Source organism: Balaenoptera musculus, chromosome 18 (assembly GCF_009873245.2).
Source record: "Balaenoptera musculus isolate JJ_BM4_2016_0621 chromosome 18, mBalMus1.pri.v3, whole genome shotgun sequence".
Lineage (NCBI taxonomy): Eukaryota > Metazoa > Chordata > Mammalia > Artiodactyla > Balaenopteridae > Balaenoptera > Balaenoptera musculus.
In genome coordinates, this window is record NC_045802.1 from 65554509 (window position 1) to 65567919 (window position 13411).

General features: G+C 35.5%; 1 protein-coding gene across 2 annotated transcripts in view; it reads right to left on the minus strand.

Annotated features, from left to right (window-relative positions):
- Positions 1-13411, minus strand: part of UGGT2 (UDP-glucose glycoprotein glucosyltransferase 2) — a 176922-nt gene that overhangs the window by 148857 nt on the left and 14654 nt on the right. For both annotated transcript variants that reach the window (XM_036831997.1, XM_036831998.1), the window contains exons 3-5: positions 10405-10535; positions 9821-9933; positions 322-496 (exon numbers count right to left, since the gene is read on the minus strand). In XM_036831997.1, coding sequence (XP_036687892.1) covers positions 322-496; positions 9821-9933; positions 10405-10535 — 419 coding nt within the window. The remainder of the gene's footprint in view (positions 1-321; positions 497-9820; positions 9934-10404; positions 10536-13411) is intronic.

The following is a 13411-nucleotide window of genomic DNA, read 5'->3' on the forward strand; positions in this document are numbered from 1 at the left end:
ATTTTCATTAAAAATAACTATATTTATGAATCCTAGCAAAGATTACGCATGCTATTGTTGTACGGTTTTGTTTTTTATCCAAGTTTTAAATCTGTTCCAAATACATTATAAAGGAAAGAAATATAAACATGATACTTCCAGAAAAGACACAGAATCTCAATATATTTTTCCACATAAAATTCACATGTGATAGTTGTGTTAATTTTAAAAAATCTTTAAATAACTGTTCTAGGGGAAATTATCATGTAAAATCTAGTAAAGAAATTATTATAAAATGTATTTTCTATAGCCAAAATAATCTTGGACAAAACAAACATGTACCTGAACATAATGCCGAAGAACATAAAGAATTTCCCCATTTTGAGCTTTTTCAGACAAAACTGTGTGAAATTTACGAAATGCTCTGGTACCCATTTCTGCATAGAGGATAATCACTGGTAAGTTCTCTTTGTTTGTAGGAAATTTGTGGTCTCCTTTAAACAGATAAGGTCTGGGCCTAAAATGAAAACAAAACACAAACAAGAACTGAAAGTACACAGCATATGAGAAACATATCATGAAACTTTATAATTTCTACTTATCAAACTTATAGGAATGTATGTATATGCATTTGTGTGTGTGTCTGTGTATATATATATATATATATATATACACAGACACATACATAAAATCACAGAAAAAGAATTTAGATTTCCTGTGGTGACTTTGTGCACAGAACTTCTAAATGACAGAAAAGACAAAAAATAAATTTGGTTAGCCCAACACTGAATATTAAAAATATTTTATTTTCAATCAATGTTCGCTATCTTTAAAAATAAAATATAAATGGCAACATATTTTTCGATGAAATAAAATTTAAATTTTCTTCAATTAGAAGAATATAACCTTTCATTATAGCTCACATTCCCTGAAAATGGGCTCCAAATCTTTAAAAAACAAAATAAAGGTACTATGTCATGCAAACATCATCAGTTCTTAATATGAATAACAACTCATTAAATCCCGAAGGATAATCAAACAAACAGAGCAGTCCTATGGTCTGGCCCTACCATCATAAACAGACTTTGACATCTTATTTTCCAGGCACTATGCAAGATTCTTTATACATATTAGTAAATTCTATCTTCACAATGAAATTAATATTAGCATTAAAGACAAATGTTTTCAAATATTGGTAATTGGAAAGGCTGCTAATGCTATTATATAAATCTTGAGGTTGAATACAAAAGAAAAAAATTAGAAGAAATGAAATAGATTTTCCAGAGACAAAGGTAAAGGCTAATATAACATTTGTTCATGAGTCTGTAATGGTGAGTGCCTTCTTATACCCTAAAACACATACCTTTCAAAGTCTGCTTTTTTAATTAATTCAGGAATCACATGGATATAGCATAGATAATAAAAAATTATACTACATGTATGGAGAATTACTCCGTAAGAGGGAAAACAGCTTTTAAAAATCGACTAGATTACATTTAAAAATAGAAAATTACATTTCTTGAATTGACTAAGATTATAAAGGGAAATCATACAAATTAGCATTAGTGAAAGTGTTAGAAATGGAGTATGAAACATAACCAGCTTTCTAAAGAAAAATTTTGAAATATGTACCAATTTTAAATGCATACACTTATTTACCTTGTGATTCTAGTTCTAGAAATTTATCTAAGATAACATCAAGATAACAGTATAACGATACATGTACATAAAAAATATATGTACATGGACGTTCAACTAGATATTGTTTATAATAGAGGAAAAATGTGAAATACCTTATATCTATCACAAGGGGTGGGATAATTAAATGTACTTGTTCATTTAATCACAGTATCATTCATTTGATAAATATCTGAGCATCTACTATGTGTCAGGTGGAAATACAACACTATATAAATGGGTCCTGCTCCACAATGACAAAGCATAGACCTATATTTATATTTATTTATATGCAAGACATGTAGGGATGTATAATTCAGTGGGGGAAGGTTCTAAGACATCCTTTATAGTACAATCCCATGTAGGTTTTAAAAAAAAAGAATATATCTGCATGTGAATATATGTATTTGAAAAGAAAACAATGTACCAAACTTAACAGAATTATGGGTCATTTTCCCTTTCTACTTTGTATTTTTTCTGAAGTATTTGAATTTTTTTAATAATGACCACATATAATTTTTTTAACTTTTAAAATGCAGCTTTTGTAAATCAACTATACTCCAATAAAATTTTTTTTTAAAGTAAAAATTTTAAAAAAATGCATCTTTCCATTTTGGACAAAAAAGGGAGGGTAACAAAGATTTGAAGTGGCATTTGGAGAGCAGACCTTAATGCTACATTTCCCAGAATCTCCAATGATATTTTCAAAGACACAGAATAAAACAAAAACTCTTAATGAAGCTGAAAACTAATAATAACTTTATACTATAATCTGGGAGTAAAACCCAGTAATTATAAAATCTACGCGGTTTAACTTAGAATCATAACTGATGTCTTCCTACTTAAAACATAATACACCTTACCACTTCAAATACAACAATGTACTAGCCAAAAAGAAAGATAGTGTAATTCTTTTTCTCTCTACTTCCTGTTCCATGGTTCAAAGATCCATGGTCTGAATCTGCCCCAAACTTGACAGATATTACACTAAAATGTCATTTATTTATTTGGGAGAAAGTGACAGCAATTGTCACCATCCTAAATGAGTATAACTTTCTCTCCTCCCCTGCCCCCAACAAGGAAATAAAGGTTTTTTAGGAAATTGGGACAAGAATACCATACAGTAAAGAAAGATAACTTTGATGCCCTAAATGTGTTATGATTTAAAGAAAAGAAAAAAAAGTTCCTAACTCAACTAAAGGCAAAATAAGAAACAATATGAATGCAAATGGTAATACATTAGAACAAAAAAAAAAAGTAGAATAAGTGTATCAGTTATTTCTTTAAAAAATATAAATCTAATCTGGAAAAACTGAAAGAAAATGATAACTGAAGAAAACTTAGGAATGAGAAACATCTACAGAGAGGGAAAAAATTAAAATGTTCCTATTACTCTGTGTGTGTGTGTGTATGTATGTAAATACATTATTTGCTTAAATGAGAAAAAACAACCACCATGGACCAATGTTGATAGTGTGACATAAACCAAGAATTATGTGCCTAAGGTTCACAAAAAAGAAAAAAAAAAAAGATTAACACTATATACATACATATACACATATACATACACATACACACATATACCACATATATAACAACTGTGTGTGTGTGTGTATATATACATATAAAAGACACTATATATATCTATGTATGCACATTTAGTTTCTGTCAGGTTAGGGAATTGATTTTACCCCGCTTACAAGCTAATAAGTTTGCCTTTTGTTGTTTCATGGATCCTGGCAGAAGACAAACTCTTAGGTCAAAAACAAAGAACTTTACTACTCCTGGCACATAAGCAGCATGAGCATTATTTAGCATGTTTGCAAAAGCTCCCTGTGGCCCCCGCATTCCATTAGGGTGGAAATGGACCCACAAGAATGCTACACAAGAACGCTTAGCTGTACGCACCACAGCTAAGAAACACTGAGTGTGGGGAGCCCATCATTCTATAAGAAGCAGTAAACAACCTGCTGTTTGTCCCAGAGGCACAAACATCCCTCAAAACCTGCTGTTTGTCCCAGAGGCATTAACTCATCCCTCAAAGTCACTTGCCGCACACAACCCTGAGAAATGGCCTGGACACAGACCATTCAAGTCCTCACAGTCTTACCATACCCAGAAGGACATTCGGGGCTATGGCAGAGTGCCCCCCCCCCAGTAATAAGAAAGCAACCTCTACCCCCAATGGAAACATTCTGTGCCTGCTTTCTAGAAATACAAACATCTAATCCCAAAATGGCACGTGTCACTCTGGTTCCAAAACTGTTAAACTTGCACCTAGTAACTGCAGCATCAACCACCACATGTGGCCTAACCCCAGGCTGCTCAGGAGATGGAAGTGTATATGTACATTTGTATCATTAAGATTAAAAGAAGGCTGCCCAGCCCACATGTTTATACGTGAATTTGGGGGAGGGAGGAATCCACGCTTAGGAGCTGCCACTGATGGGAGTCAGGCACAAGTCAGGCCCAGGACCGGCCATGTTCACACAGCATGGAGAGGAATGACACACCCCGCAGCAGGTGAGACCGTCAGCCACAGCTGCTGGCCGACTCAGGCAGACTGTATGGCTATCCTGACAGGCTGCTGTGCTGGACCCAGGATCAAAGAAAACAATTTTTCCCCTTCCCACACCTTCAGAGCCTAAGGTCAGGCGCTAGACTTGCAGTTCCACCTCAGTAGCCATGAAATCAATGTGTCCCATCCCAATACCTACAATTTTACCCATTTTCGAATCATCCTCTATTTATACCCACACCTTTCATCTGGAAGAATCAGGTTCAAGTGAGACAAGAGCATTTTTAAGAAACTTACGAAGACCCATTATAGGCCCCCAGCTAGGCCCGTGTGGTCACTGTAGAAAGACTTGGTAAGCAGTGGACTCAACCAACTGGTTATCTTCATGATCTAGGACCACACTTTTCCAACAAAACAATCCAGGGGGCTGGACCAAAGTTAAAGTTTGAATTCTTCAAGCCCCTTCTGGCTGGGCTACCACATGGAGGCCATACCAACCAGGATGATCTGAGGCTACTGCTGACTGAAGGAAAGATACATGACACCCAGCAATGGCCACAGTAGAATCCTGAACAAATCCATACAACCTCCTACCTCTTTCATCCTAACCATTTCACAGGAGGTGGCCAAGAGATGGAACATTTCCGAGCACGGTCACATCCAGAGATCAAACGGCCTTACTAAAGTCTATGGATCAGAGGGTGAGAGAGGTAGAGTCAAAACTTTTCGAATTAATTTTTGAGGGGGCCATTCTAGTATGCTCAGAAACCAGATGCCTGTGGGTGGTAGAGAATGCGGAATGTTCAGTGAATAGTTTTGACTACTGATCTAGTGTTGGTGGCCTCTGTGAAATAAGGTGCGTAGCTGTCAGACTATACATGATCTGGAAAGCCAGAAAAATAGCAGTTTAGATTCAAGGGCTACAGTGGTGCGGCCAGAGTTGGCTGATTGGACTTAAGTGGCAAAACCATAACGTAAAGAAGTCTCAACAGGGATGAGGCACCAAAGGTAGCACCAAGAGCAGGGTCAAACATCTGACATAGTCAGTTTGCCAGAAGCAGGTGGTGGCCCAGGGCAATGCGGACACCTTTACCACAAGACAAAGAAACCGTCTCTGGGCAGAAGTCAGAGTCAGGTATGCTGTGGTAGATCTTACATCGGAAGCATGTAGTCCTTTATTGTGCTCCTGTCTATAATGGTGCATCTTCCACGCAATGGTGGAGCCAGGTAGCAACGGCAGCAATTTGGATGCTGCAGTCTTGACGTGCAGCTCGACTCCACTCAGACTCATTGGATAATGGGTGTGGGCTGTGTGTATCTACAGAAGTAACCCAGACTGTCAGATGGGCAGGTGCAGTTTATTCTCACAGTGTACAGCCCCAAAGAGTGGTGCCTCTAATCTGGTAGTCTTCAAGTGTCAGACCAGGTAGGTAGGCCACTGGCAACAGCCCCGGGGTCAGTATAAATGTAGCGAGTTTCATTAAGGAGTCAGGGATTCGTCAGGGATAAGAGGACTACCTCGAATTCTGCCCACCGAATGGACTGACCACATCTGCTTTTGGTTTTTCACAGCTGTAGCCTGGACGAACTGCAACAGCAGCCCTAAGTCACCACCAGACTGTAACTTAGCTGAGTGTATCAGTAACTTGATCCAGGCATTAAAGGAAACAATTGCGAATTGAGGGCCCCACTGAGTCAGAGATTTTACTTCAGGTAATGGAATGGGGCACTGGGTTTGTCCCAAAGGGGAACTGCTGCCACTTCATCATGTAACCCTAAGATCACACAAGGTTTAAGTAACTCTTGAATATACTATTTCCACTTGACCAGAGAGACTCGCTGACTCCCTTCTACCCTGTTAGTCATTGAATCCTAGTTGACCTGTGCCAAAATGTAAACATCAGGTAGGAGAGTCACAAGACTGCCTGAGTCAGGTGTTCGGTCTCAACTAAAGCTCAGCGATTTTAAGTTTCTCTTCTTAAAAACGGGTGTACTTGGTGGCTGAGTCAGGCAGGTGGCGTCACTGTACTTGGAAACTGCCTCTCTGGGCATTCAAGCAGCCATTCGGTCTGTAGCTAAAGTTGTGATTTCCCCCTTCTCCTCCTGGGATTCTATGTTGAGTCTGCTGGACCACCTGGGAGTAGATAGTATATATGTAGTCTCCCAATGAGAGTATCTCGCTTTAGACTTCATGAGCATTCACAGCATTCAAAGTATATACACATACAATATCCATACCAGTTATAGATTTAGATGTGGGAGCCAAAACAATAAAAATAAAAGTACAACGGATTGGTCGAGAGATCATTTTCATTCCCTTTCCCATTATGAGCACCTTCCAAAGCCCACCAATTGAGTTTAGGTGCCTTTTCCTGTAGGAACAAAGATCAAAAACCCTGTGTGAGGGGCTACAGTAGCAGTTATCAGAAGACTGCTATCATCCAGCCAGGAGCACAGGGAGTGCAGAATGGCAGGGGGAAAGAGAAGGGGAGCAGTAGGAAAGAAATCCAAGTGTTGAGCTTTTGTCTCCCCAACCCAGGGGGCCTTTGTCCTTCCTCTTTCAGAAAGCCATGTGTCTGTCAACATCCCATTCTTGTTTCTAAAACTGTCAAGAACTATAAAAGGTCTAAGGCTTGGTTTTAGCCTACTTACAAAGTAATAAGTTAGGCTTTTGTCATTTTATGGATTCTGGCAGAAGACCTGAGACTCCTGGGTCAAAGAGAAAGGACTTCATTGCTCAAAGCATAGCAAGCAGCATGAGCATTATACTTGCTCCCCAAGTTCCACAAGGCGGGCTGAGGGACAAAATATGGAGCTAAATGGATACTACACAGTGGGTGTGCGTTGCAGCTGAGGATCACTGTACTTGGGGAACCACAGTTTTATAACAAGCAGTACACAAGTTCATTCTTCTTTCCAGAAGGAAACGTTACCTAGTTCCTCAAGGGTGCTCACTACAAACACAACCCTGAGAAATGGTTCAGGTATAGAGCAGTTCAGTTCAGATCTTGCATTTTTTACTGGTCAGACCAGGCAAGAACATGCAAGGACTCACAGCGTCCATGGCAGGTTGCTCTCCCAAACGGCTTGATGTTAACCTTTTTTTAATCTTAATTTTAGATTAAATATCTAAATATTAAATATTTAACTTTAATATTAGTTTCTCTAAGAAAATTATAACATCAGACATCAGATGTCAGAAAACAGTAACAATAATAAAGTCTAAAAGTTACCAGACTTCCCTGTTGGCGCAGTGGTTAAGAATCCACCTGCCAAAACAGGGGACGCGGGTTCGATCCTTGGCCCGGGAAGATCACAAATGCCGCGGAGCAACTAAGGCCGTGTGCCACAACTACTGAAGCCTGCATGCCTAGAGCCCATGCTCCGCAACAAGAGAAGCCACCGCACCGCAACGAAGAGTAGCCCCTGCTCGCCGCAGCTACAGAAAGCCTGTGCACAGCAATGAACACCCAATGCAACCAAAAATAAATAAATAAATAAAAATAAAATTAAAAAATAAAGTTACCAAAGTTAACTTTAAAAAATGCACTAGGAAAAGAAAAACGCATTAGGTCTGACAATTTCATAGTCTATTAATGCTTTAGAGGAACAGCTAATTGCTATGCTACACCAATTCTTACAGAATCACGTGGTTGCCTAATTCACTATATGAAGCTAGAATAACATTAAAAAAATGGCATAGTTTAAATAATAGCTAATCTCATTAAAGTAGAAAAATGAATCTTAATAAAGATATAAGCAATCTTACTTCAACAAAAATTAAGATAATCCCACACCATTAACAAATAGTTCTCCCTAGAAATGAAAAGGTATAATAGTTTAAAATATATCACCGTAATACACAGTACGCCCAAAGAGAAAAACTTTGAATTAATCTTAATAGATGAAAAACAACTGATAAAACAAAACAGTTATTTCTGATTTTAAAAACACAGTAAATTATAAAACTTTAAAGTTTTAAAAGAAGGAATGAACAGAAAACGTACTATGTTATCTGTTGAGAGATTCGACATAACAAACATTTAAATTCTTTTAAAATTAACTAATAGGTCTGATATAATTCTAATTAAAACCCAACCAAGGTTTTTTCGGGAGGCAATTTGGTAGGAGAAAAAGGACTCTAATGTTAGTTTGAAAGCATCAACAAGCACAAAGAGCTAAGAAATTCTGGAGGAAAAAAAAGCAGAAAAGAGGAAACTGTCCTGTGAGATATAGGAATAAATTATAAAGCAATAAATACTAACAACATGGCACTGTTACAAGAAACATAACAGCATAGAAAAAAGTTATAAAATAGACCATAATATAAATATAATGAATATAATAAATGACTAGCCACCTGAGGGGAAAAAGATCTGACTGGATCCTTGCCTTCCTAAGAAAATAAATTACAGATAGTTTAAAAGTTTAAGGTAAAACAAAAACTTTAAGAAAGTTACTGGGAAATATTAGTAAAATCTCTCACTCAGGTTTGGGAAAAACTGTATAAGTATAAAAACATACATACATAAAGGAAAAATTTGGCTACATAAAAATAAAAGCTTCTCTATATTAAAATTAATATACATATAAATAAATATTAGAAAAAGTTTCTGACAAATAAAAGAAGTTACTGTTTAATATATAAAGAACTCTTTCAAAATTAGAGAAACAACTTTAATACTTCTTAAAGTATAAACAATCAGGCAGTAAAACATATACTGGCAGGCATTACTCTGTAAAACTCACTACTAAATTAATAATCTCCTTCCTACTTCTCATATTCATTTGTATTAAATACTTGGAAGAAGAAAAAGGGTTTGAATAATGCATTATAAAAAAGCAATTCTATACTACTGTTTTTGTTATTAATTTTTTATTCCCAAGGTATACATTCAGTTTATATTTAAAGAGATATAGCTTAGATAAATCCACAGCTTTGTATGTTTACAGGCATACCTCATTTTATTGTGCTTTGCTTTATTGTGCTTCACAGATATTTCATTTTTAACACACTGAAGATTTTTGGCAATGGTGTCAAGCAAGTCTATGGTCACCATTTTTCCAACAGCATTTGCTCACTTCCTGTCTCTGTGTCACATTTTTGTAATTCTTGCAATATTTCACACTCTCCACCAGCAAAAAGATTAAGGCTCACTGAAGGCTCAGATGATGGTTAGCAGTTTTTAGCAATAAAGTATTTTAAAATTAAGGTATACATTTTTTTAGACATAATGCTATTGGGCACTCAACAGACTGCTGTGTAGTGTAGACATAACTTTTATATGCACTGGGATACCAAAAAATTTGTGTGAATTATTGCAGTATTCACTTTATTGAGGTGGTCTGGAAGTGAACCCACAATATCTTTGAGGTCTGCCTGTATTTGAAAAAACAACTTACGTTACATAAAATATATCTCTCATATATTTTATAGTACTTTGGTATTCTAAAATCAAAAGCTAATCAAGATAGAATATTACAAGTACTTATATACTTTAGAGAAGGACTTAGATATATTGAGGGCACATTCTTTAATATACAATGTCTTGGAATATTAAAACTTTTTATTATAAGAAGTTTCTATTTTACCCCTCATCTCTTTTTATAAACCACTTCTTTCACTATAGCCGATCATTAATTTACCTTGAAGTAGCCTTCTTCAGCAGCTTTTTAATCTCACTAACTTTACACGTGCGTTTCTCATGGATAACCACAAATGCATCACAGCCATCTGGTGGAGGCTCTTCAGCTGCAATCTAAGATTTCAAAGATTACACTTAGCTACAGTAGTTGATAATTACAATATCATTTTTAAAACTTACACACTACTTTGATTAAAACAGCTTACCAACTACTATTAAGTTATTGCTCTAATTAAAGTAAAAATACATAGACAGAATCAAACATTTTAACAAAATCAACTGTATAGTAGGAAAACATGCTTTGAAATTGTTGAAAACATCCCATTAAATTAAAATTGTCACTACAGTTCACTTCATTGGTGATTAGTCTTCGTAACTGCCTTATCCCAAATAACTACAAAATTACCTAAAATACTCAATTATATTATAATCAATAGTAACAGTGAAAATATCATCGATGCTAGGCTATGGAACCAGGTATTACAAGTTTGGAGATTTTTAGCTAAAGATATTCACATTAAGACAGATGTATGTACATTGCTAGCATGCTTCTTTGTCAAATACAGGTTGGGTATTTTTACATACCTGTTGAAACATCTGAATAGTTGGAGAGTATGCCCTTATAGAGAAAGCAAACTTTAAGAGATTGATATGTAAATTGTCTAAAAACTGTCCAGCTTTCCTCAGGATTAAGTTGTAGTAAGAATAATCTGATTCTACAAAAAGAATTCAAAAGAAAAGGATGTTAGTATTTTGTATCAACACATTGGCACATCTCTCACTGTATAGCTAATTAAATTGATGTCATGTTTTAAGTTTGCAATAGAAGATGTTAGAGCAAAAGGGAAAATCAAGATCTCCAGTTTATTATTCAGTTTTATCTTCCAGTGAAGTCCAGGCAATCAATACAAGTCGAGATGAAAATAATCTTGCCATTAAAATCTATTTGGAAGATGCCAACATATCAGACCAATTCACTCCAAGGTTGTAGAGTTATAATGCATAGATAAGATATAGGCCCTACTTACAATTTAAGAGGAGACTAAGAATAGCAAAGGACTCTATACCATCTCTAGATCAATTCTCAAACAGTAATTAAAAATTATTTGTATAATTGTTTGTTTAATGCTGTCCTTCCCATTAAGCTATAAACTGTTAAGGCAAGAATCTTTTCTAGCCTTTCAATTATACCTTTCTACTCTTGGCACACAAAACAGGCATCTAATACATTTCTGGAATTAATATTTAAGAAGTGAATAGACCTCTTCATTCTAGGCCAATAATACTTTCCTAATCCAGTAATTTCAAAGAGTCATCATACGAGAGTAGGTGTGCTCATTCACTTCTACTTTAACAAACTATAGGTGATTTTCTCAGGAAGTTATGGTGAGTTACCCCCCAAGAATCAAAAAGTAAGGCAATACTTGCCTTCAATAGTAAAAGCAACATGAAAGCAATTAGAGAAGAGATGTTATCTTAAAAATGGATCTTAAAAAAGACATAATAGCTATAGGGTCAACAAAACAGTCAAAATTAATGTAATAATATAACAAAAAAAAAAGACTACATCAGTCAAAAGGACATTGGTTTTATAGGAAAACAGAGAAGAGGGTCAACAAAAACAAATGTGAGTAGTGCCTGACCACAGACATCAAAATTTGTCAAGGTCACTATTAAGGCTATCTCTAATGTAGTAATGGATATAGGATTCAGGGGTTACAGAAAGTAAACCTATGTATTTTTAGGCTTAACTTGCAAGATAATCATGGATGCACTGGACTATTTTCGCTAATGTTTAAAAATAACTAAATCCATGCTTACCAACTAACCTGCTGATAATGATTTTGCTTTTTCAATTTCTTTCACCTTTCACTTGATTTTTTACCTATTGGCATTTAATACACATAAATCACTCATCTTTAAAAAAAAGAAAAGAGAGGCAGCAGTACGTGATGAGTCAGGTACTGATTCACCTTATTTGCTTCATAGTCAATCTTGAAAGACTTAACAATACTTACCTCTACTTCCTCAACCTACTGTAGTTTTTATTACTATACCAGTAAAAGTGCTCTCAAAGTCACCACTAATTTTTCTTTTGTTAAAAGCTCAGTATTTATATTACTTGGTTCTTCTTTAGTATTTGATAATGTCTATCACTTAGCACTTCATATTCCCCTGGCTTTCATGACATCACACTTTCTGGGTTTTCACCCACCTCCACTGGTGCTCCCTAGTCTCTATTGCATGTTCTTCCTCTGGTTATCTCTTAAATACTGGTGTTCTTTATTTTCTTCTCATTCTATCTCTTTTCCCTATAACTGCAATTACCTTCTTGATGTTGATAACTCCGAAATTCTACCTTTTAGCTTAGCTTTTTTTTTTTTTTTAACCTAAATCTCTCACTTACATCAGCTTACTGGATATCCTCACTTGGATATTCCACAAGCATTTCAAATGTGACACGTCCAGATGGCAATCTTCCTACCCCAAACCTGGTTCTCAATTGTAAGTAACTGAGTTAGAAATGTCATAGCATTTTCTAAAAATCTTTCCATTAAAATATACGAGCAACTCTACTTGTGTAGAAACCATTAAAATCTTGAAGGACTTTGAGAATGAGATTTTTATATGCTGAGAACATGGAGAAGGGGAAATAAATAGGGGCTCTGGAGTCAGATAAACCTTGCTTGATATTTCTGATTCACCACACAAAACTACAAAGGTTAGCTAATATCATGCCACTTGAATCTTGAGACATCAATAAATATATAACTCTGTGGCAGACCCATACAAAATGATTTAAAAACAGGCAATTCAATGTTTAAAAGGTCTGAATATGCTGGCACATAATGTAAACTGTCCTCACGAAATGGCAGGAAACTAGCACCTGAATTAAAAGAGTTAATGTTCAACTTTTACAATTTTTTTAGGCAAGTAGATCACTGAAATTATTTTTCAGTGGAGAGTATTTAGAGGGTCTCATGGAGATTCAACAACCTAGAAAATTACAAGTAACTAAGGATTTTAAATGTTTCCTCTAGGATAGTCTTGAAAACAAATTCAGTAAAATCTGATAGCTTGTGACATATTTAATTCCTCATGTATACCATTTCTTCCTACACCTAACATGGTCAGCAATGAGGCAGCAATATGCATTTGGTTCTCACCATTATGAAGAAGTTCAACAGAATTATAGTTTTGTGTTAGTAATTCTTATTTAATACAATTCATTTTAGGTTCAACCCTGAAACACATACATCTCCTATGCTTAAAGTAGAGTTTAGGTACTCCTGAGCTTATATTTCAACTTGTTGATGACCTGCCACCAGTTTGTCCAGACATGCTGTTTTATTTAGGTATAAAATATGCTGACAAATTTGAGCAACTTAAAGGGTTCAAAATTTGTAAGAGTAATTTTCAAGATTGCTTCTCTAATAGAAAATGGCACCAAATAAGGCCATAAAGCATGTACTGAGAACAACAGATTTGGGAAAGGTACACTCAGGATTTTAGGTGAGAGCCAGGAAATCTGGTGTTGGATTTTTTAACTCTCATGAAAACCTGACATATTAATCTAGCTTATTTTTACCTC